Source organism: Macrobrachium rosenbergii, chromosome 27 (assembly GCF_040412425.1).
Source record: "Macrobrachium rosenbergii isolate ZJJX-2024 chromosome 27, ASM4041242v1, whole genome shotgun sequence".
Lineage (NCBI taxonomy): Eukaryota > Metazoa > Arthropoda > Malacostraca > Decapoda > Palaemonidae > Macrobrachium > Macrobrachium rosenbergii.
Window position 1 is genome coordinate 37,119,509 of NC_089767.1, and position 26,481 is coordinate 37,145,989.

Consider the following 26,481-nt stretch of genomic DNA (forward strand, 5'->3'; position numbering starts at 1 on the left):
CTGAATAATAATAATAATAATAATAATAATAATAATAATAATATACTTTATTCACAACTCTATTTATAATAATCTATTTCACTCCTTGGCATTGTAGTTAATCAACTGACATTATCGTATCAAGCCGGAAAGACTATTTTTTGGTAAAAATTTCCTTCTGTTATTTAAACGCAAAGCAAAAATAAATCAGGCAGGTATATTTTAATCTCCAGATATTGATCTCGTAAATTTTCTTCTCTCTGAAATGATTACATTTTTCTTTGTGGGGGGGGCGGAGTCGTGACTGGATGGAATGTCGTGAGGAGGAATTTCCTTCTTATGATTAATTTCTTTCTAATGCGAATTTCACCTTTTCCCTATAGTTCTTCCGGGAACCTGTTGTATTTCTGCTCTCTCTCTCTCTCTCTCTCTCTCTCTCTCTCTCTCTCTCTCTCTCTGGATTGTCACAAGTACCAGTGAATATGAACACAGATTTCTAATCTCTCTCTCTCTCTGGATTGTCACAAGTACCAGTGAATATGAACACAGATTTCTAATCTCTCTCTCTCTCTCTCTCTCTCTCTCTCTCTCTCTCTCTCTCTCTCTCTCTCTCTCTCTCTGGACTGTCACAAGTACCAGTGAATATGAACACAAATTTCTAATTCTCTCTCTCTCTCTCTCTCTGGGTTGTTACAAGTACCAGTAAATATGAACACAAATTTCTAATCTAATCTCTCTCTCTCTCTCTCTCTCTCTCTCTCTCTCTGGATAGTCTGCAAGCACACTCATGCGGTCGGACGTCACTGTACTTTCAATGGCAATTTCCTCACGAAACTGATTTGTTGATCTGTTAACTGAGCTGGCGGCTCAGTGCATTCCGATGTTCCGGCCGATTTCTCCCGGCGTTTCTCTTTCCTTCCTTCCTTCCTTCCTTCCGTCCGACCTACTTTACAATACGCCTTTCAGACAACGGAAGGAAAGAAGGAATGACGAGTCGCTGAAAGCGCGCGCAAGCACGCTCCCTCCCCCGACTAAAGGCGCGCCAATCGTCCGCATCCTGTCCAGGTCGTACCGCAATAATAATTGACAGGCAACGCGCACGCGCTTGCCGCCGCTGTGACGAGACGTTTCTTTGGAACAAGTTTTAAACAGGTCGGTCTGTCTGCGAGAAATTTTTATTTTTTGATATTTTCGCCAAGACGTCGAATTATTGCAAGTAATGTATTAGCAATAGTTTGGTTTATGTACATTAGTTTACACACACACACTATATATTTATATATATATATATATATATATATATATATATATATATATATATATATATATATATATATATGTGTTGACTTGTGTATATTTCTTCATGAACTGAACAGATTTTCTTTTTCAACTTTAGCAGATTATTAAAACTGTAACTAATTGACCTCATTAAAACATAAAGCAACCATGTTTACCATTTAGAACATGAAAAATCTCTTAGTAGGAGTTTGATTTTATATTATTATTTTGCCTTTATTTAATATTTTTCTTCCATTGGTAGAAAAACAGAAATTGGTCGTAGGCTTGTACCGAAACCTAGCCTGAAATCAGTAATTCTTATTAATAAGCTCAGGTCTCTCTCTCTCTCTCTCTCTCTCTCTCTCTCTCTCTCTCTCTCTCTCTCTCTCAAAATGTGCTTTTTGCGAACCGGTTTCCATTCTAATATCGAAAGTCACGTATTGAATGTATTCCCCGTGTATTATTTTTTCAAAGAATAGGTACTTTCAAAAACGTCTTGTTATTAGCTGTTAAACTCCGAGGAATGACTCGTTTTAACGATGTAAGGACGAACGTGGTACCACGATTTCATGCTGACGGGAGAGAGATAGAGAGAGAAACTACAAAGGTCTTTAGGTGAGAACGAATCCTTGCTGTCTAAGTATGTTACTGTTAGGAGTGAAGTAATGATTGTAATAAGGAGAGAGAGAGAGAGAGAGAGAGAGAGAGAGAGAGAGAGAGAGAGAGAGAGAGAGAGAAACTACAAAGGTTTTTAGGTGAGAACGAATCTTTGCAGTCTAAGTATGTTAGGAGTGAAGTAATGACGATAGCGATAAGGATCCCGAGGAGAGAGAGAGAGAGAGAGAGAGAGAGAGAGAGAGAGAGAGAGAGAGAGAGACTCGACACGTATACAGCGGGGATCCTTGTCACGAGAGAGCTCAGAGGTGAAGTTCAAGCCGCCGCTTTCTCTTCTCGATTTTTCATCCAACAGAGTCGTTCCTCTGTTTCTAGCCCCCCTTTCCCCCACTCCTTTCCCCTCCCTCCCCATCCATTCCTCCAGTCCCACCCCCACCTCTCTCTCTCTCTCTCTCTCTAGTCTGAAGAAGGAAGTTGAAATGCAAATGATTATTAATTGCGTTTACCTCTTGATGCAACAAACACGTTTCTAAATGAGAGAGAGAGAGAGAGAGAGAGAGAGAGAGAGAGAGAGAGAGAGAGAAAGAGAGAGAGAGAGAGGGGGTGTGTATTATTATTACTGCTACCTCGATCAGTGAAAAAGATAATTTGATCTAATTAAGTGAACAAAAATATATAAAATTAGTTGAAATAAATTGTCTCAGGAGGCGTCCAGCAGTCATTCTTTCAGTGTATAAAAGCATGAGAGAGAGAGAGAGAGAGAGAGAGAGAGAGAGAGAGAGAGAGAGAGAGAGAGAGAGAGAGAGAGAGAGAGAGAATTGCAGACTTGTCCGAGGAAAAGTGGGCCAACAGTAGACAGTTTCTTCATCAACTGTCAAATCGACTGTTTTTCATTTTCACGTGTTTAAGTAACTTCATCAACATCCCATGTTGTTGAGAATCACATTAAATCAACCCCTTCATGCAATGAATTGCTCTCTCGGTAATTGCTCGCGCTCGCGCGCGTGTATGCATTGAAACAAAACACCGAACTAATTGAGGAGGCTTTATGACTTGATGGCAAACGAGGGTGTGGTCCGTATTGTTTGCTCTCTAGCCGAGCGAGTTTCTCCTTTGGCAGAGAAAAAATGTGATAAAAAAGAGTGAGAGGGAAGGAAAAATCATTATTTGACAATAGAGGTCACTTGTTGTTTCATCTTGATAATTACATTACCAGCATCTTCTCTGGTTATCTGTGAAATGTTTAAGAAACCGGTGGTATTTATGAAAGCAGAGTTTGTCGGGTTATGTTACACGTTTGCAAATATTTATGTTTTTCCACTACCATAACCAGCTTGTAAATACAAGCGCCGCGCAAGATGTTGATGAGTGCAACTAACAAGATTTATTCAAATGTATTATCTCGTGTATGATGTAGTCTCTCTTGTTCCAAATCAGTTTGTTGTTCATGTTTAGTAAGGTAAGAAACGGTGTCCTCAGTGTGCGAGAGAGAGAGAGAGAGAGAGAGAGAGAGAGAGAGAGAGAGAGAGAGAGAGAGAGAGAGCAATAAAAGGTTTAACTGGGTGGTGAGGCGCTGTCAATCAGTATGAATGTATTACGAAATGGCATTAAACCTAACCGTAATTGGACGATCATACCTTGAACATACTTACGTATATTGAAAGAATGGGTGCTGAACTTCTCAATATATTTCAACTAAATTTATTTCTATTCTTTTTAAATTTTATCGAATTATCTTTTTCATCGAGGCCATAGGTGAACCTTTCTGGTGTGTGTGTTTTTTTTTTTTTTTTTTGAGATGTTTGCGGGTACCTGTTGGCAATTGAGTGTTGTGTTCTTAATTCGTATTATTTTTTAGTTTAATATCTTGGACCCATGCCAGTGTTGGAAATGCTTGTCAGCGTTCATTATGTAAATACTATTGCTGTTGTGAAATCTTAATGGCAACTCGTATAGTATGTTGGGAATTGTAATTTGGTTTGTTTTATTCATACACTAATTTATGTATGGGATTCACTCATTTTGATAAGCAGATATTATTATTATTATTATTATTATTATTATTATTATTATTATTATTATTATTATTCAGAAGGTGAACCTTCTTCATATGGAACAAGCCCACCAAAGGGGCCACTGACTTGAAATTCAATCTTCCAAAGCGCAGAAAGTAAATACAGAAAGAGGAGATCAGTTATTAGGAAAACAAATAAATTAATAAAATAAATAAAAATGTGTTAATTCATAAACTACTTTTAATTTCCCGCCCTTAGCATCAAAGTGCAATCTACCCTTAGATAAGATTTACGCATTAGAAGGCGCTGACCTCTGAAATGTAAACTTTTTTTTTTACTAAATCGTCTTCAACTTTCTCTTTCCTTGAATAACCAAAACCCTCCAAGTCGATTAGGAAGTTAGGCGTGTTTGAAGTCGTGCTGATCCGCAAAGCTCCCTTGAATGAGGGCTTTCTGGCACTAATCTCGCTCTGAGGACGTGGGGAATTAGATTCGACCAGCTTCCCAAGGTCTAATTCAAAGGAACGCTTAACTAGACTCGGTTTTTTTTTGTATGTTGGAATTTCAAGGGAATGTCTTTCTCTTTTCTTGTACTTCTTCTTCCTCATTCGTGTCTGTATTTGCGTGCTTCTTTTTTCGTGTATGTATTTGTATCTTGTATATTCTGTATGTATATTTATTCATCCTTATCCGTGTATGTATATGAAAAGCAAGTTCATTTATTCTGCATGTATGCGTGCATCTTCAGGTGTATGGATAAGTAATCAGGTTGTTTTGTTCGCATCAGCCGATATTAATTTCTTTTTGTTTTATCACGTATTTATTTATTTAGTGCAATTGGCCATTTAATTTTAAAAAGATACAAGTTTAAGTAAATACTTGCCTTTTCAGAATCTGAAAAAAAAATAAAACTTGCAATAATTGTGGCGCATTCTTCTCTCGTCACGTTCAAACTCGCTCTGGCTTTTTTTTTTTTTTTTCAAACTAAAGCCAGGAGAAATTGAAGTTCATTATCAAGCGCTTGTGAATCTGGTCTGAGACTCCCGAGGAATGACAAAACAGTTTTATTTCGGTCTCTTCGTCATGAGTTTCAATGGCAGAATCCATTCATGGCCTTAAATTGTTACGTGGGAGTATGTCCTTGGTACCATGTACACACACACGGTACACATAAATATAATATACATATATATACACACACATATACATATACACATATATATATATATATATATATATATATATATATATATATATATATATATATATATATATATATACATACATATATATATATATTTTGTTTTTTTTTCTGGTTAAGTTGCCTGTATCCTACTACCCACTGATGAATCGTTTTTAAATATTCCACATCGATTTACATGACTATATTTAATAATTATTACATTTGAGGTAGAATTATTAGCCCACAGTTCACGTATAAAACGCTATGTTTAATAATTGGTGTAATAATCTAATTCTATGGCCAGTTATATGCAAGCAGGCTTCAAGATTTGTGTGATTGCTTGTGTGATGTAGTAAATAAATAAATAAATAAATAGATAAATAAATAAATAAAAGAATCACCTTAGAATGGCTGTCAGTTGTAGCAATGTGCTGTATTGTGTGAGGTGTCCTACCCCCTCTATAGGATACTTAGGATTCATCACACTCCCCGCAGGATATTTCTCCTACGTGATGTTGTTACTTGTGCAGATTGCACGGACAGTCCACCTAACAAACAGACTTGTAACGTAAAATTTACTTTTGAGAAGAATATGATTCTTTATATAAAGTCAGTGTAAAAGATTTTTTTAAATTTATAGGTATCGATGTTAGAAAACAGTCTTGTGGTTTTTTACGATAATTTTTTGTGTAAAAGTTTTTTTATAAGTATCGATGTTAGAACGATGGCCTTGTGTTTATTTTTTCATAAAAATATCTGTATATAGTATACAATTATGGTTTAGTGTTGCAATAGGATTTTGGTGCAGTTATGATTATTTTTTTCATTATTTTTATGATTCTTATGATCACAAATTTAAAACTGTACATCAAAAGACATTCATAGAGTATTTAAGGAATGTGTCAACATACCAAGATTGTTCAGTATTGCAATATGATTTTCTAGTAATTATAATTGTTAATTAATTTTATGATATATATGATCATAAATTTAAAACTGCATTACAAGACATTCACAGGATATTTAAGGAATTTGTTAACGTACCAAGAACGTTTTAGTCCCAATATCGACATGCTTTTATGATGTTAGCAGATCTAGGTCAAGGCATATATAAAACATTCAACAGGTATTCCTCCACATATTTTCGTGTGACAGAAAAAAAAGACACGAAGGCTTGTCATAAATAAATCTTTAATGAATAAAAGGTAACAGAAACACCTTTGAACATTCTCCAAACCTCATGAACCTGATAGAGAAAACGGTCTTTGTTGTGTATATATATCTAGAAAGCTTTCTATTCACGTGCGTGAAAAATAGCAATAATCATAATTCGTCTTGGGACACCGTTGCTCTCTCTCTCTCTCTCTCTCTCTCTCAGAGCAAGAGAAAATCGATGACGTCACCCTGGATTCAATCGTAAAAGCGAGACCTCTGGGTGGGTGGTAAATTCGAATCGCTTCTAACGGTACTTGTTCTCTCTCTCTCTCTCTCTCTCTCTCTCTCTCTCTCTCTCTCTGCTTCAGTTGTCTTCTGAAAGCTGTTTTTTTAACGTTGGAGAAAGATTTGGGGGTGGTTGGGGGGTGTTAGGCTGTTATGAGTAATGACCTGGTGGTGTGGGGGTTGTGGGGAGTCGCCAGTGTTACTACTGCTGCAGATGTTCTCTTGTGTGGAAGGGTTGAGTTTTGTGGTTTTCATCTCTCTCTCTCTCTCTCTCTCTCTCTCTCTCTCTCTCTCTCTCTCTCATATGTGCATACGCACGCAAACGCACACAGGCACATAATGTCATTTGTATGTCTTCTTTGCAAGAATTTTCCTGCCTTCCTGTGAACCATCCTTAGAGTACGTTTTAAGTCATCCCCCCCCCCTTCTCTCCTAACATGGCCGAATTATGGTCTTATTTCACCAACCTACCGCCCTGCAATCTATCCGCAGGACCTTACCATCTCAGAACTCTGATTCATCCTTTCTACTTATGCCACTTCATAGAAATATCTCCAAATTTCCCACCATTACACTACTTTTTTAATGTCAAATACGATGCAAACAGTTCATTTCAACAGCTTCTTTTCTTTTTGATAACTGTATAAAATATTATTTAAAAAAAAAATATTAAAACGATAATACAGTTACACATTTGGTTTTCTGCCTTATGGAAGTAGATGGAAAGTTTTTTTTTTTCCTTTACATACACTGTAATTTCTGTTGTACTACACCGAATGATGATTCAGATTTGTGTAGAAATACTTATGCAAAAACTAAATTATGCTACACTTTAAATGTCAGCACAAGAACATTTCATTATTGTTTCTCGTAAGTATTGCTTGTAAAAGAAGAAGGCCAAGAAATACGATTATATGAACACTTGTGAAAATTGTAATGATTCTTCCCATTGGTGGACTATCGTACTGGCATTACTGTGCATGCTTCGAGATATGTAAATCGCGCTGCATTGACAGCCGGAGATGATCTGGTGTTGCACTGACTGCATATTTCTTCCTTACAGAGTAGCCATCTTTTGTAGGCCTACTCTTTTTTTTTTTTTTTTAGAAATTGAGATTAAATGCCCTATTAAGACAGTTTGATCTCGTTAAAAGATGGCTGGAGAGAGAGAGAGAGAGAGAGAGAGAGAGAGAGAGAGAGAGAGAGAGAGAGAGAGAGAGAGAGAGAGCGAGCGCACGAGCACGAACACTTGAAGACGTGGCACCGGTCACTACTAACGTCGCAAAGATTTCGTCGTCTAAGCTAAAAAGGTCTTTTTATCTCAAGCACCCGTCACTGATAAATACACGTCACACAGACAAGCAGGTAGACGTATATCGATAAAGACACGACAGACAGACAGACACAGATAGACGTAGAGGTCATTATCCGCTGCTGTGATAACCGTGAAGAAAATCACAGGAGCTCACTTGACCACGGCGTATAATATACGTCTGCATGCGGTCGCCTCCGCGGCTGTTCCGCTGTAGTGAACGGTTCCAGCAAGACATGTGTCCGTGTCTTTTTCTGAAATTTGAAGAGTGAATATCCTATGTCATTGTCTCCTGAAGGTTCTTTGACAGAGAGTCTTATGTTCTCATATTTTGAAGTTTTGTTGGAATAATATTCATCGTGTAGGCTACTAGGTTTCGTCAGGATGTTGCTACTTACTTTAGAAAGAATGGTACTTCTACCTAAAACAGAAAATGAAAATATCTAGTTATATAGATTTAATATGAACAAGACTATCAGTTTGACCAAAAGCACTAATCTAATCGCTGGTGTTTGATAATCACAATGTTTCGATTTGCGATTGCTAATCTGTACTTGAATGTATAGGCGTGCTTCATCTGAGTGAGTCCACGCTCGTGTCCTCTTAAATCTACAAAGTACACAAAGATGCTAAACAGAATGTGCTTTCACGCCCCAGCTAAGATCTGTGTCAGGCCGTGCTCAAGCCTTAAGAATATCCGAAAACCCTCTTAACACGAAAAAGTTACTCTCAGTAAGACCCGCCACGAGCCGACATGAATGAGTCTAAAGCCCGCATTCCCTTTTAAGAATAGTCGAGGCAAATCACCAAAGAAACCTTCGAAAAGAAGTATTAGATGTTCGAGTAGGTTCGAACTGAGGGCTGCTGGGGTTTGGTGTTAAAAGTTCAAGAAGAAAGACGGTTCAGCATAGTTGGAGTTTAGCTGTAGACTTACCAGCCTTTGGAGGAAGGTGGTGGTGTGGCTTTGTAAGGCTTCGGTAACATTAATCGCAGGACAGAATTGTCTTGTTTGCCACTTGCTTTGTACTTGTCGAGTTAAATTACATGTATCTTGGGTTTTCTATTTCAGTTTTTCCAGTTAAACATATATGCAGTAATAATATAGGCCTATATATATCGACGGAAGCAATACGCTCGTTATACCGCTGACCTTATCAGCCAATTTTAGAATATCGGGATGGACAATAAATGTATATTTTTCACAAAGAAATGCGAGACACCATCGCATCCTACGTCCCTTGAACATGTCTGGGACATGGTGCGGGCTAGCAACCTCATCCCAGAATACTAGCTGAGTATCGAAATGGTTAAAACCTCATGGAACAACTTGCAATACTATGAGACTACTTCCGTCGACATTGACCTAACATTATCTTACGTCATTCGTATAATAAATTGGTGACTCGCCACCTGATGCATCCATCTCATGAATTTTATAAACATTACCTCGTTTAATTTTCTTTTTAGCGTTGCGACCAAATGTTTATTAAGCAGAAGCTCACGAAAACAAGTTCCAGGAAGTGTTTTCATCTGATTTGGTGAATTGGTTACAGTTACACGCCTTGTTGCCTGACGAAAAAGGAAATGCTGGAGAGAGAGAGAGAGAGAGAGAGAGAGAGAGAGAGAGAGAGAGAGAGAGAGAGAGAGAATAAGTGTGGGGGCGGGTTGAGATCACTCACGTTTATGAAAGCATAATCACATGCGTCTATTCTCTGCTTCCATAAGAATTCGCGTCCAAGTGTATCGTTTGCAGGACTCCATGCCCACTGCTTACCTACAACTTCGTGTATCCTACGTTATCATGTATCCACCTTGCGGCATCGCTTATCCCTTTACCTTATCATGTATCCACGCATCTTACGGTTAATTCTCCAGCGTTTTGCGCAGTGACTTAATTCCAGGGAGGTTGAAATTAGAGGTCTTTTTCGGATCATGCATGGCCATTTGCCGGCTTTGTAATCAAGACTTCCGATTTTGATGGATGTATTAGTTATTTTACTCTCTTTAGAGGCTGAAACTGTGTTATATTGCTGGAGAGAGAGAGAGAGAGAGAGAGAGAGAGAGAGAGAGAGAGAGAGAGAGAGAGAGAGAGAGAGAGAGCTAAGTCTTTCGTACTAAACAAATTGGTTTGAAATGTTAACGTTCTGTGTCGTATTTATACGATAGGAAACGTATTCCTGTCGATAACTTAGGCATGCGGTGAGTGCGTCGTTGTTTCCGAGTTCCTTATAATTGGTAAGGCTTCTATTTTCAGTCACGTGTGGTTTAAATACCCAGGTGTATTAGACTAGCTCGTGTTTTTATTTTCTCTTACTGACTACGTATCCAACACGAGGGTGCTGATGGGTAACCTCGTGCGCTTGCTCATGCGTTGGTTACAGGATATTAACCGAAAGGGTTTCGGTGATTCTCTCTCTCTCTCTCTCTCTCTCTCTCTCTCTCTCTCTCTCTCTCTCTCTCTCTCTCTCTCTCTCTCTCTCAGGCATAGACCAGCAATATTTTTCAGTTTTGAAAGTTGTTTTGGGACGTATTTTTCTTGGGCAATACTTTTGTCATGAAACTTGAAATATTTGTGGTTATTCTTGATCTTATATGACATATTTTTAAAGCTGATGATTGATTTTTGTGAATCAGTAGAAGTTTTATATACGTGTTTAGATATTAAGAAAAAGCCGCAATAATATGATAAGTAAACAAAATAAAGACATTCTTAACAACGAGAATTAAAGAGATTTTTACATGAATCGTATTTTTCGTGCAGAGAGAGGGAGAGAGAATTTCTCTTGTTTATTTTATCTAGTAACGAGTCAGGCTTGTGTCTACTCCGTTATTAGTCATGAATCCAAAATGGACGATCTTATAAAGCAGTTTCCTGTTCTTTCATTACCTAGAGCATCAAGTGTCCGTAACGGCGCGCGAAGTTTAGGTTTGAGCCAAGGGCTGAAGTTTAGACCTGGACCTGGTGTTTATGACTCGTTGGCGCCTCTCTTGTGTACTTCGGGTAGAGAAAATCACCTTATGGGGTTACAAATATTTATCAACTCTTGCGGTCGGTGTTGAGATTACATTGCGTTGGTATTTCCGTATTTGTTTATAGTGAACGGTTCCTTGCTCAGAAGAAAACGTGCGCATCTACATCAAAAAGATCTCTCTCCCTCTCTCTCTCTCTCTCTCTCTCTCTCTCTCTAGAACAAAGCAGCGAACTTTCTCTCCAAGAGGTTAATTCAATTCAGATGGGAGCATTGCGGTTCATTAGTCATGGTAATTATTGCATGATAGTCACAATAATTCATTTCTTTGTGTTTTTCTTCAGTTAGAATTGGAGACAGGTTATCAGTTCCATATTTATCAAGTCATGTTAATTTCCTTTCTCTTAATTTTCAATTCAGAGCTAACCTATTATCTTTCTTCTCCATTTACAGCTGGCAATGGCTCCAAACAGGAAGAGTAAGGGTAAGATTGAAAAGCCCCGACCTCTCAAGATCTGCACTCTGGGAGACCAGTCCAGTAAGTGATCTTATCCCTTCTTCATTAAGTTAGTATAGTATTTGTTGTGTACTTGCATTGTTATGTGATATTACACTTCTTAAGTTTTCGACGTTGCTTAACCTCAGAGTTGGGAACACCTTGGCACCATAATGGAAAATAATAAGTTCCAAGGCGTCCCCGTAAGCTTTGGGAGGGAACCATTAGCAAATAGAGCCGTTTGAATTTTGGAGAAAAAGTAATAAAACATTGTAAGATTTACAGAATTTCGTACTGAGTTGTCACTGTAGCCACCCCCAAGCAAAGAAAATAATAATAATTGCTGTAAAATATGCTGCCTTCTAGCCAAAAAAAGCTCAATGCTTATTGTTTTGTTATCAAGTTTATTATTATTATTATTATTATTATTATTATTATTATTATTATTATTATTATGAAGAGTGTAAAAGATACTTTTTGTGTAAGTTGGTTGACTTTCCCTCGGAATGAATTTAAAATAAGATGGGTTTATTACGTTTAGCCTATATCAGCAACTGAAAAATGAACGCTCTTATTATTATTATTGTTGGTGGTTTGAACTCGACCTTTGGTTTACTAAATCCAAGACATTTGCAAAGGAAAAGCTTCAACCCTGAACCTGAACCTGAGTTCGAGGTTATCTCGTCAGTTCTGTCACTTTCGCTTATTCAGTGGTAGAATGTTATCTGCTCAAGAAGGAGAGGAAATTGAAGATTAGGCCTTGTTTTACCCGTAGCGCCGTAATGTAACATGTTGTACCATGTACTCTCCAAATGGTAAATGAATATTTGTCGTTATTATTTTCATTTTTTAAAAATGTTCTCGCGATCTTTTATTATCCACGAATGGTTTCCTTTTAAGGAGAACGCTTTCATGTTGTCAAATAGTCAATTATTGTCATTTTCACTCAGTCTGGTCATTTACCTTCTTTGCATATCAGCTATGACCCACGTGTTAAAGGTTGGCGGTATTTAGTTCACATTAAAACAGTGATTTTTTTCAGTTGGAAATACGGTTTTTAGGGGGTCCTTCACGTGAATTACCTTATAAGAAAAACAATGCTTCTTATAATAGGTGGGTATGGGGCTTTGTATCGAAACTAGGCAATGAAGAGAGCTTTGGAATTCCTGATCTACTGTGTAGGATACAGTAGGTCTTAAATTTCGGTACATGTAGTGCCAATTATCAACGAAATGGCAGCTAATATTTAGAGTAGTGTCGTTCTTCAGGTACCTTAGTGAATTGTTTTTTTTATGGGTTTGATGTCATTCTGGCAAGGATTATAGATGAAGATTACCTTCAGAAATCCTTGGTTAGCCTAAACCATCCCACCCTCCCTAATATCTAGCCCCCCAACAATGAAAATACCTGGTGCTTTGGTGAGGGAAAAAGGTACAACTATGGAACAACTCCGCACGGATTACAACCTTGGAAATTGAGTTTTCTTATACTTTAATGTTGCTGATGAAGAAGGCGGTGGTGTGTATTGGCGGTCAGTTATTAACCTCGCATCGCCATCGGGGACCCTTTAGGAACCGGGTTGTTTTGGGTGGGGTAATAATCTGTGTGGAGTTATACTATAATTCTACCGGGAAAAAGAACAAAATAATGAAAAATCACAGACAGGCCACAGCAACGTAATCTTGCCAACCTAACCTAACGCAGACCTAGCCTAGTGCTTACTCAGCCATTCCCCCATCTTAATCAGACTCAAGGTGTAGAGTTTTTGACTGTTTATTAGAGTACTTTGGCAGTTATTGTTTTCACCCAAGTAGAAGGGCATTTTGCTGAAGAGCAAAACCGTTGGGCCTATAGGACTTATAAAATTTTTTTTAGTTACCACGCAGCCTTTAATTGTGAAAGGATTTTGTACCTTTTGCAGTACTGTGACAGTGCTGTACTACAGAATACTAGCTGCATTTTATATCATGACTTATTTGAAATTTGTCTTTCAGTGGAGAGTGTTCTGTCGGAAATGGACCTAGTGGCGCAGTATCTTAACTCCTCCACGTATGACCGAAGCGTACCCAGCCATCGCTGCACTCTGTGAAAATTTGAAAATGTTTGGACCTCAGCTTGAAAATGTATATAAAGGTAAGTTGAGTTGAGCCATATAAGATACTGTGATGATTTCTGTGTGCAATTTGCCCTTCTTGCTTATAGTTTCATGCCCAAGTGTCAGGTTTGTTTCTTCAATTCGATTATATTATAGTGTTGCCTTTTTGTTATTTTGTTATGTTGTTCTTGCAGTTGTGTTGAGCAACTGTAAATATGATAACAGTAAAAATTTTTCTTACAAACTTATTCATCATAGCATGTCCTTACACTGTGCAGAACAAGCTTCCAGGTACAACTTATTCAGCAGTGCCAGACTACATACGAAAGAGGGGAAAGGGAGGAGGGCTCTAGAATTTATGATGAATATATTGGTATACAAATTTGTTTAATTGCAAAAAACACGAGGTGTCAATCACAGGATAACTTGAATCGCTAATCTGGAAGGAGGATGATGAAGATGGCTTGAGAAGATGAGCTGCTACAAGGCCAAGTTACAAGCCCACAGAGTTACAAGAGACTTTGGATAGAGTATTATGAAGAGAACCAGAAGGTCTGGCGGCCACTCCTCTTGGTACCAAAAGAGAGCCATGAGTGTCAGCTTCATAATTCCCCTAATTCAGTTACAGAATATATTTTACAATTTGTGCTGACAGGAAAGTTTGCATGGTTACAAAGTGTAACAATAATAATATTTGGTTTCTCGTTACACAGATCAGTTGGATAAGTGTTACATATCTCTTCGAAACGGTTGCCGTGACGATCGTCTGAGTCTGGCAGCTCGTTACCGTCTTCTTGAAGTGATAGAACTACGTGCAATGCACTGGCAACCCAATGAAAACCTTATAAATTACTACAAACAAAAACTTGTTCAGATTGAAGTAAGTGTCTAAACAAACTCTTATTTCTTCATGAAATTTTTTTTTATTGAAGTTTTAAGTCCATTTGCTATAGATAAAGATTTTTTTTTAACTTTTTCCCCCATAGTGTTAGGAACTGCAAGTGTCAGCTTAATTTACTGCGGATGTAATTGACAGCAGTGCTGGAAGTACAAATTGCTGTAGGTGTTTGATAGGGTTGCATTCCATCATGAGCAATTGCATAGCCAAAAATTTGTAAAGCTCTATGGCATTTAACAAGTAAAGTGTAGAGTTGTCTTCCAAGTGATCATAAGATGCCCACCTCATTGACCTTGCTAAGAAATATTTTTGGCCAGAGTTACATGCTTCCTTTTTTACATGAAATATCAATTGAATTTGCATATGGAGTTGGAATGAAAAAACCAAATTGTTCAAAATTTATTCTTACCTTTACTGATATTAAATCCGGGATGAAGTTTTCTGTAATTCCAACCTTCCTATTAATTCTTTTAAGGGGGAAAGGGAGAGGGGTGTCGGGGTTTGTGTGACATTTTTTATCCTTTTATTTTTATCATTAAGATTTATGCCAAAGTAGTATGTATGCACACTAACAGAGCAGCAGTTGCTATTATGCAAAACTTGTGTAACTTCCATGAGTGAATTTGTCAAAATAAAAAACTTGAAAATTGAGTTTATGTTGTGAAAGAAAATGATCTCTAGTTCTAGCAGACACCATTATGTTTTAGCAGCAACATTTCAATTTTTATTACTTTGTATGAATTTAAAAAAATTATTTCCCTCTAGGCTGAAGAAGCAGCATTAGAAGACCAACAATGTGATCTGACTGGCTCAACGACTCCTGCCAGCATAATGACACCAACAGGTACTCCCCAGATGATGATTCCAGGAATGCAATCTTACCAGCAGACGGTTTACAATCAGACCAATCAGGCACAAACCCCAGTACCCCATCCACCAACCCCTACACTTCTTGGACCTGGGGAGATTATTAGGAGCTCTGGAAAGTTTGCCAAACCAACGCGGATACCAGGCAAAAACTATTGCAAGGATGAAGTTGTCATTCGAAATGCTGATTCAGGAAAAGGTCAGTAACTTTTCATCTTCCTTCATGTGAGCTTTAAAATCCTACTTTGTTACAGTGTGTTTGCAGTTGTAGACTTATTGAAGATACACTGTACTGTACTGTACTGCACAGACGTTGAAGAATTTACTGTTCTGAGGAGGGTAAATTACAAAGTGTTCATCACCGACTTTTAGTGTAGTTCTGTGTGTGCCTTTTGGATGTATATTTGTGTGGTGTTGTTATTTCTATTTTATTCAAAAGTTATCACTCATCCAGCCCTTCTTCCTCAAGTGTAGACTATGTTTACCCTGAGAGTTACATGTTGATTCCACCCAAGAGGTGAAGTTGCTTTTTTTTTTTGGAATGATTGTGTTCCGTAAAGATTTTATTTTTTTAGACCTAACACTTTTATAGGCTCAGATCTATGACTAATCATTGATTTATGTCGATTTACTACAGTTCAGTATATGAATGATATAGGAAAAGTGTAAGATAGCTTACTGAAATGTGATTAGGGAGCTGCTGATATAATTTTTTTTTTTTTAATGAGAGGGTATACTTCGACATATTAGAAATGTTCGAATTTTAGGTGACTGAACTATAATTTGAAAGTAAAGTCTTGTACTAGTATTTTCAAGATCAAAATCTACCTGCTATAGATAAAACCTAACCAGCAAGTATAAAAAAAAGTTATCCCACAATATTTGTACTGTAGTAGATATTTATATTGTAAAATAGTTTTAGTTATATGTACTGTATGTATTCCATGAATCATGTATCTTTTAAAATAAATTGTTCCAAACTGTTATGATAAGACCTCAGAACCATTAAGGTACATGGTACTGTACACTTAAAGGATTAGTTATTATCAGTACAGTATAGGCATTATGGTGTGCACTATTATTCATGTAGGTGCGTATTATTTAAGCAGTGTTTGCTAAGGGTTTACCATACTTTTTGCCTCCATGGTTTGGAACAAGTATTTTAGGTTTCCCTGGAACATTTTTACCATTGATTGATTGTTATATATTTGAGATAGAATTATGAGACAGTTAGTGGACCATCTGGTTTTAGAATTGTAGACATTTTTTTCGTAAGTTTTATCTTTCATGTTTTGTTTAGACCGCAAGGCTAAGTTATTACAGACTTGTAATAATAGTGTACAGTTTCATTACTTTATTTACAGTGTTTTTGGCTGCATTCTGTCGAGTGAACTTTTGGAGGGGCAAACTGTACAAGCTCATTCTTCTCTTGAATGCTTGTGTGCTTGTTTTCAGATTTACAGCGTACTATTCCAAAAAGTATGAGATTTCTCTGCAGTGTTTTAAATGATTTACCATACTTTTTGCTTTTCAAGTATTTTAGTATGCACATTTTTAACTTGATTGATTGTAATGATATTTGAATAAATTGTGTGTGTTTGTGGACGCTGGTTTGTGTGTGAATTTTTTCGGACACTTTGTATCTTTCTGTTTGGTTTAGACCCCTGGCACAGTTATGGGCATAAAGGGGAGACGGGTGCACATGATTGAGGAGCTCTCTGAAACCATCATCTCCTTCCAGAGAGGTAAAACATTATTGTTATCCGAGTCTGTCTTGGTTTTTTTTTTTTTTGCTTAACTACTAGAGGCTGGTATTTGCATTCTACGCTTTAGGTGCTTTCACAAATGACCTGACCTGCATTGACTGACCTTCCTTTAGTTTATAATTAACAACTATTCCTTTCGTGATGTAGATTTAGCAGTTTGTTTGTGCTTGGTGAGTCGAACATCCTAGGATCTTTTCCTATAAATTTCATGATACTCCTTCAATGCCTGAATTCTATTGTAAATATTAATGGTTGCATTGAGGATTTACATTTAAGGTTAATAAGGTAAGAGTGTTGTTGTGGATTTTGAGTATTAGTGCATACAGTAGTTATATTAGGTGAATTTTAACAATGTTCTTTGTGATAATTTCATGCTGTGATAAATTGATTAACAAACTTTAGGCAGTCCCCACAAATGACCTGACCTTCACGACTGACCTTCCGCTTTTTAAATATATTCATCAAAATTATTTCGTGGCTGTAGATTTAGCATGTTTGTTTGACTGGCGTGAGTCGAACATCCGGAAGAAATTTTCCTATAAATGGCAGAATAATCATGCCTTGAAGGTTTTTTGATGTAAAACTCAATAATAATGCAGTTTAGGTTTTCAATGCACCCAAAGCGTTAAAAGTAAGAGTTTTCTTATGATTTTGACGATTTTCAACGAGATGTTATATTAGGTGAATTTTAACAATGTTCTTGTGATAATTTCGGAACCCCGATAAATGTAGACCGCTTGTACTTTGTATATATACACTAAAGATTGTCCCTCCTACTTCAACTCTTTGGTGGTTTTTCATCCCAGCTGTTATGCTCACCTTCTGATGTTTTTTTATGATAGTTGATAAACAAGAAATGTGTCTTGGATTATCATTCTTTAACAATACCTTAATTGTTCGTATGTGAATACAAACTGCTGCCTTTTATATAAGAGCATTCCTCAGCTTGAGCTGGAATTGGTTGTTGAAACTTGATAAGAAGGTTGCCGATGGCTGGAGGTAGGCAAGGTTGTTGGGGGAGGGGGGGGGACTCCCTCTCACCAGCCTCACCAGCAGCCACAGTTAAGACATCTGAATACACTCTAACTGACCATCAAATTGTATGGTATTTGTATTTTTTGTTCAACATTGGTTTGAACAAGAAAAGGGAATAATGAAGTGTGAAAGATATGAGTGGGTGTTTGGCTACTTTATGCCCTTGGCATTAGTGTAAAAAGTTTTGTCATTGATTGGTGCTAGTAGTGTGCTAGCATGTGTTTGGTAGATTTGCTTGCTGATCTGCTTACCAGCTCAAAGCCCTGTACTTAGGATTAGTTACAGTCCCAGGCATTCATATATATTTACCTTGGTGGTCTGTCCACCTCAGGTGTGTGGACAGGCAACAAGCCTCGTCATGGAAATGTGAGCAATGGTGCTAGTCCTTCAGTCATTCCAGAGTCACTCTGTAGTGTTGATGGTCAACAATCTGACTGTAGTGGCTTATGTAAGCAAGCAGGAGAGTATGGTTTCTCTTCACTTCTGTTATTTTATGATGCAGATGCACGAGTGGGCAGTTTGCCATGCCATTGAGCTGTTGGCTAGGTACATTCCAGTAAAAGGAGTGTATTAGTGGACTAGTTCAACCACCAAGGGCAGTTAGTCAGGACAGATTGGTCCATACTTTCTTGTGTGGTGAAGGGTTTTTCAAGCGTTGAACTCTAGGAATCGACATGTTCATCACACACTTACAGGAAGCCCCTGGTGTTTTGCTCTTCTGTTCCAGACCCCAGGCTGCCTTGGAAAATGCCTTCCAGTAACCCATGAGACATTTAGATGTCTTTGCCTTGCCTCCTGTCAGAATCGCTGAGTGATCAGTGGAGGTAGTCATTCCTGGTGTCGGGTAACTGTATAATGACCAATCACGTAAACAAGTACAGGGTAAAAAGGCACTTAAAAAGTCGAGTATTGTACAGTGTAATGGTAAAAATGATACACTCAAGCTTTGAAGTTCCTGTTTCCTTCCTCAGGGAAAATGGAATGAATACAAAGAAATGTTGGTGGTACTATCTATATTGATAAATGTAAGTTTTTTTTTTTTTACAGCATTTTCATATCTTATTTCTTGTAAATTTGATATGGGGATACACTGTTAGGCACAGTTCTTTCCTGTCAAAATTGAAGGGGGTTTTGCTCTTACACTGTTTTCCATATATTTTGTTCCCTGTTTTATCATTCTTGATTGTGTCAAGTGATCTTGAAATGTGGATGATCTTGAAATGTGTATTTCTGATTTTTTGTGGAACTTTATTTTTGGAATTTTGTTAAGTTGTCTTCATTTGCAAAAAACTTGACTGTTCAGTTGATTCTGTCTGTCTTGTTTAATCAGTGTTGCACACTGGCAACCCTATTCCTCCAAGCAAGTGGTTGCTTTGGGTGGTACTAAGGTACTGTCAGTTAATTTTGGGGTTTTATCCCTCATGTACCACAGTTTTAGTAAATTCCTTTTGTCGAATAAGATGGTAAATATCCAGGTGAAAAAAGTTTCAGAATTTAATTACATTTACTGTAAAAAATCAATGCAATTTCTTTGTCCTGTGCATGATTGTATATAACCAATGTTATCATGGTAAGTGTGCATGATTTCTCATGTTTGCAGGTAATGCTTTATTAATGTTTCTAGAAATTCTACAAGCAATTAACAATCCTATTGAAGATCTAATCTTTCTTCCAGTTTTAAAGCAGTTGGATAAGTTAGTAGATTTGTTACCATTCTCCTTCCCTCTTTATTCACGTTGTATTGTAGAGAAGCACGAAATATTCTTCTTTTCTTATTGTAAAAGCCCTTTGAGTCTGTTACTGCTAAACTATGATGTTTTGAGGACTGAATTTTCTTTCCGAGTTTGTTTTTACAAGGAAAGTTTGTGATTTTTAAATTGATACCTTTGTAAATATAGCAAATTTCAACCAAATCATTTCTGAAGTGCTTCATGTTTTAATTCTATTATTATTCCATTATTTTATAGTTACTAGCCAGCAGCTTTTAAGGTTTCCCATAAACAAATAAAAAATGTTTACATCTTTGCTGTTCTCTACAAGTACACTGAGAAAAAATCTTTTGATAAAGATCATAGATTATTATTTTATGACTATTTTTCACCCTCGGCTTTTGGTGGGCGGGGGGAATTTTAATTAAAAAGTCATTTTAAGGGGTTTAGTTTGTGAAATGAATGTCAATAGTTTTGTGGGGTTTACATAGTGAAATTCAGTATAAATCTATGGCACTGCTCGAATGATAATAGTTTTGTGGGGTTTACATAGTGAAATTCAGTATAAATCTATGGCACTGCTCGAATGATAATAGTTTTGTGGGGTTTACATAGTGAAATTCAGTATAAATCTAAAATGATAATAGTTTTGTGGGGTTTACATTTCAGTATAAATCTATGGCACTGCTCGAATGATAATAGTTTTGTGGGGTTTAAAGTGAAATTCAGTATAAATCTATGGCAATGATAATAGTTTTGTGGGGTTTACATAGTGAAATTCAGTATAAATCTATGGCACTGCTCGAATGATAATAGTTTTGTGGGGTTTACATTTGTATAAATCTATGGCACTGCTCGAATGATAATAGTTTTGTGGGGTTTACATAGTGAAATTCAGTATAAATCTATGGCACTGCTCGAATGATAATAGTTTTGTGGGGTTTACATAGTGAAATTCAATATATAAATCTATGGCACTGCTCAGATCACATGTACATACTTTTTTGTGTATAATTTTTCTCAGGAAAAAAAAAACTTATAAGAATAAATGACTGGAACACTTGCTGGCACATCCTGGTGCTACCTGGGTGTTCAGTGCAATGCTAGAAGTCGTTTTGTTGCTATGCTACCTGGCATTAAGGGTTAATGGGATTTTGAATTTTTTAGATTATTGCATTCCTTAAATGATGGTGGATAATCAGGGGAAACTCAGTCGATCAAAAAATGAGATTTTATTGAAATTCATGCATACTTATTTTAAAATATATGTTAATTAATAATCTCTATCTCTTGCCAGTGGCACCCGGTGCAAGGGAACGTCTCGTACAGATCACTGGCCCTGCAGAGGAAAACATCAAGTACGTAATAAAATTAGATTTTGTATAGCCATTACCCTGTACTTTGTCTTAAAGTTGGAAATCACCTATTTGTGGGTGGTATTTGCAAAACAGAGTTCACTGCAACCCAGTCAATCATATGTAGCCATATTTCCTTGCATCAGAATCATAGCTGCTTCAAATGAAAGTGTTTAAAATTTAAAGGCCCCAGTCCTGCATATGACTCTCCACTTTCCATTTTTGTTATGACTTCTTAGTGAACATCTTTGCTCTCCCAGGAGTGTGCCATTTATGGTTTTCTCCATTGTGCCGTCATTTTTCATTACTCATTATATATTCTCCATGTTCATTATTTAGGTGTTCTATTTTTACTGTTAATTGTGACATACAAGTTGACTGTGAGCCAGAAATACTTCCTTACTAAAGTGGCAAACATTATTCATAAGTGCCCTTTATAATAGCCATACATTACTTTATAAATGCAGCAAGTTGCCCAAAATTTCCCATAAGAGCTCGTGTTTGGTTTGCTTATTTAACATGTAAAACACATACTGATGAAGAAAATGGATTATTAGTAATTCATTATAAATTTGTTGCAAGAAAACAGTTTACAGCAGCTGATACACCATATGAACACAGACTAGAACATACAAGTTGAGTTGAGCTAGACGAGGTTGGGACATGGCGTAAGTATTAGGTATAATTTTGATTTTGTTTCATTTCCCCCAGCCAAGCCAAGCATCTTATCGAGGAAACCATCCGTCGCAATGCATCCCCAGTTCGTAGTGATGAGCGTGGATCTATCTTTAACTCTCTCGGTGGCTCTTCATCGTCTATTTCTTCCCATACTTCCGATGAAACTTTGCAAGGTAATTACAGTTTTCTTATATAATGTATGAAATAGCCCTTTGATTTCTGTTTTAATTTTGAATATAAATAATCTTGAACATAATTTAGTTGCTCTTCAGTACTGTAATTTATTTATGTGGTTGAATGTAATTTTTAATGCCTTCTTTAAAAATGGAGTACAGATTTAAAGTACATCTTCCATATATTTTTGTGCATTCTGTCAGTGAATAATTAATATGAAATTTAATCTTTAAAACAGTTGCAAGATAAACTGCCAGTACATACTGAACGTAGTGAGGGGTATAAAAGAATTGCTATAAAGTCTAAGCAAATTTGTCTTTTTTTAGCATGGCACATTCAAGAATGTCATTACAGTATTTAACTGCATATTAATTATGTACCACTTTAGACAATGTTATGTACTGTAATGTACTATACTTATTTTAATTTTGGCATCTTTAGCGAATGTTTTACTGGTACAAAATTTTAAGTCATTTTAAGAGAACTAAAAATTGCACTGGAAAAATAGGACAATGATCATAGAATATAATACTGTACTATATAGGAGTCATATTAATGAATAAGAGAGATCTTATTCGATTGATGGAGGTTTGAAAATCTTTTAAAATGGTACAATCAGGATAATTGCCAAGAGAAAACCCCATTCCTTCTTATTCTGTGATTTATATATTGAAATTGAGATAATTTCATAGTGTGTTCTTTCTTGAAGTTTTGAATATTAATTACTGTATACAAGGATAATTGTAATTATAAGCCTTCCACTTTTATAAGTAGTACTCCGAAAGCAACTCTCACTGGATGAATTAAACTTAAGTAAGTTCAACATTGTAAATAATTTATGATTAACATGTTTAAATGAGTGACCAACAGGAATGCAATAGTACTTATTGTATTGTTGTAAAGTAGTTTAACAGATAATAATCCCACATATGATGAATTATCATGATAAAACATGCAAGATTGAAGTTGTATTGGTAAGAATTTTTATAACAATATTTTTAAACACTCCTGTTTCCTTTTTCATAGGAAATAAGATTATTACAAAAGTTACAGGTATTATGTACTGTATATCCCAGGCAGACAGTCTCACGGTAAGTGTGGCTCCTTCTGTGGTTAAGAGATTGTCCATTAATGGGTTATCTTAGCAACGAGGGATGTTCTTGTAAGTGTGGGGAGATGGGACACTGAATTCACTTGGCATCTATCATAAACTTAGGAAGTACCTATATATCTGATGAAAGTGACCGATAGTTTCTATTTATTTTATTTTAGCATAAAATACACTTCAGTATTTCATTATCACACTAAGATTCAAGGCTTCTAGTGATAAGCATATCCAGATTATGTGAAGAAAGCTAGAAGTTTAGTTGTGACCATTAAAAATACATATATATTACATACACAATGGAGTGATATTGATCAGATGGTTCTATATTGATATGAATAATTGTTTCTTATGACATGCCATTGTTGATTTAGTCTACATAATGAAATGCTGAAAAATTAATAGTGTTGTTGAAATTCATGCTATGGTCATTATCATAACACTGTATTTCAGTGGCTTTGTTTTTGTCATGGAAATGTACAGCCATAATATGTATACAAGTTTCTCCCACATAAATGAAATTACAATCTTGTACATAAAAATGCTGCACTTTTTTTTATGAAAAAACCAAATTTATTGCAGTCATGTTGGGAGACTTCCAACATCAGTAAGTTTGTTCATAAAAGCAAAAACATTGACAAAGAAAGCTGTTGAAGGGGTGTCAAGTAGTTCCTTAACAGTGGTCAGCCACGGACATTTTATGAGACAGTCAGTTTCAGATAGATGTCAACCAAAAGACTCCTCTTATAGTGACCCATTTTGCCTCACCTCTTCCCTAATCCCAGATAATCAACCATTCATGTAGCCAAAAATACTGTAATGAGCAGTCTTTGGATCCAAAAAGGAGACATAGTTACAGTGAGACTGTCTATTTGGCGTATGAAGAGTACCGGAAACCTTTCTCTCTTTTCATTACATTCTCCCTGAAGAAAGAAATAATAGTTTCCATCAGTAGTCTTTTAAGTACCTTTTCATCTTGGTTATACTACTAGTAGTACAACTATTCTGTTGATCACACATTCAGATATTTTAATCAAGAACCCTAGAAACTAAAGGATAGAAGTAATGTACAAAGTTGCTGCGCTATTTTGCATAATTAAACTTTGGGCAATTATACAATAAGGCATATTCCGTAAAGTTTGCTTTGCCGTGCCAGAGTCTGACAGCTTTATTAGGTCAGTCCTTTACTTTTATAAAGAACTGGAAGTTATTTTTGGTGTTTGCTTGGTAACCACTGTCCCATTAAGCTTAAATTATATTTTATCAGTTGTAGGTATGGGTTTTTGAGTAGGTTTCAATTTTTCATGATGTAAATAGAATTTATGAATTTCCATTATGGTTTTTTTTAATAATTTAAAGTAAAAATATTTCTGTTCTTGGCCAACTTGAACACATCATTCTGAGGATTTAGCTTTTTTTGTGACACATCAAAGTGAATTAATATTATTTGGAATCAAAATTAATGTACACAAAAAGTAGCATTCTGTCTTGAAAAGCTAATTTACAGGAAAAATAAAATTATATAGTAATTACCTCAAAGCTTACAAGCAGTAACCAGATTGATGTGTATTTTACTGTAGATGAGTTAAGTAATATAGTAGATTTTTGTTGCAAAGCAATTGAAGAATTTTTGTTTATGAGAGTTGAGAGAGACTGAATATATTTTTTTCTCATGCATTTTTTCTTTGAACAGGTGCTATGATGTTTTACTGTAAATTCACAACTGCTTATCGGCTAACTATTTTTCCTTGTTATATAAGTGTTTTACTTTATGATGCTTTAGTAGTAAAAGAGAATCGTTAATTTATGTTAGTTCTTCCTTAGCTCTGGTTTCTTCATTATGTATTTTTATTTAAAAAACAGTAAGTAGGGCTTGATCTATACAAAATGTGGATCTGTAAGGTCACAATTTTTTCAGTTTTACTAGACTAAATTTCAAAGAGAGCTGTATGTATGTTAAGTATAAACAGGTCAAGTTGCTCAGCAGTGAATATGGATGGGTAATGTACGTGTGTAATTGTTGCATGTACAATCATATGTAATGTTGATAATTTTTCCTTAATGATAATTGGAGTGGTTTTAATGAATTTTTTCCTTTATAAAGGTTCAAAAAGGAACACACTGGTGCACAGCCAGTCAATGGGGGATGAGCCCATCGGCGAGTATCGTTACACAGTTACCCGCGGTAGCGATGCATTGAAGATCACTGGCAATAACTTGCATCTTGTTAGGGTATGTAAACAAGATATTCTGTTTAATGTATAATTTTATTTTTGGTTCGTTGCAAGCTGTATATTACTGAACACCATTGTAAGTTAAGCATAAGTGTTATAAGAAAATCCATTAATGATAATTAGCCATATTCCTTGAAAAACGGACTCAGCTACACAGCCTGTCGGAATTATGGCCTTCCATTTCTCCTCTGGCCCAGCATGTATGGAAAGTGATGATCAAGTATCTTTGCTTGTTGGTGATTAACTTCTTCATTTATGGTAGAGTATGGTTGTGCTCCGTTCATCCCACATCTAATGTCAGTTCCGTCCTTGGGATGATTCTTCACTTAGAGGTCTGCAAAGTCCCACAGCTTGAGCAAGTCCTTTTTGCATGTTTATGTCTGTAGAGCTCCACAGGTTTTGTTCTGTGCAACCAAGCTCAGCAGCTTGGGCTATTGTTTCAGGATAGCCTAGGTATATCTGCACCCCTTTGATTTAGGATAGTGCACAAACTGACTTGGAGGTTTTGGATGATTCTCACTACTCCACATGTTTTTGGCCATAGTAGTGATGGTTCCATTTTGCTGTTAATGGTTACGATTTCTTCCCACATGAAAAATGTATAGAATAACCACCTCCATTGTTCTTAAGCCTTCCATGGCCAGTACATATTCCTGAATCCCGATTTTCAACTTAGGTTTCCCCCCTCTGCCTTTTATGTACTCTTGCCATGTGCAGTGGAACTTCAGGTGCTTCAAGTCTTCAGGCCTCTATAGCTGGGTAGGTTTTACATTGAATAGGGCTAATTGCAATTCATGGGTTTGTATGAATACTTTTGTTTTAAAAGTATGGTTTTTTTTTCTGTTAGATAAACAACCTGTTGTTTATTCCCCAAAATGATGATCTTTAAAGAAGAAAATTTTTTGGTCTTTTTAGACTGCAAAATTGGTGCTGGATGAGTTCTTCAATGGGGAGAGGAACCTGAACAACATAGCTCAACTTCTTGGCACAGATATCAGCAGCAGGTATGTATTTTCATGTACTGTATCATATTTTTAGTGAAATGTCTGTATGGCCCCAGCTTCTATACATTGAAAAGATCATACTGTTTTTACAAGATCAGCATTCAAGTTATATAGGTATTATGTATGTTATATAGGTAAGGGTTAAAAACCCCAAAAAAATTTTCTTACGGAACTTGATAATTTGTCAGTTTTATAGTTGGTTATGATCAAAGAAAATATTTTAAAAAGTTATCTGATTTCTGGTATTTGCTTTTTATGTACTGTAGTAGCTAGG

General features: G+C 36.3%; 1 protein-coding gene across 1 annotated transcript in view; it reads left to right on the forward strand.

Annotated features, from left to right (window-relative positions):
- mxt (Eukaryotic translation initiation factor mextil) overlaps positions 1-26,481 on the forward strand; it is a 59,610-nt gene that overhangs the window by 23,017 nt on the left and 10,112 nt on the right. Inside the window, 11 exon segments of the mRNA XM_067129555.1 lie at positions 11,245-11,329; positions 13,282-13,348; positions 13,350-13,420; positions 14,096-14,262; positions 15,046-15,346; positions 16,821-16,892; positions 20,955-21,015; positions 21,724-21,863; positions 22,639-22,677; positions 25,074-25,201; positions 26,119-26,207. Of these exon segments, the coding sequence (XP_066985656.1) occupies positions 11,245-11,329; positions 13,282-13,348; positions 13,350-13,420; positions 14,096-14,262; positions 15,046-15,346; positions 16,821-16,892; positions 20,955-21,015; positions 21,724-21,863; positions 22,639-22,677; positions 25,074-25,201; positions 26,119-26,207 (1,220 nt within the window).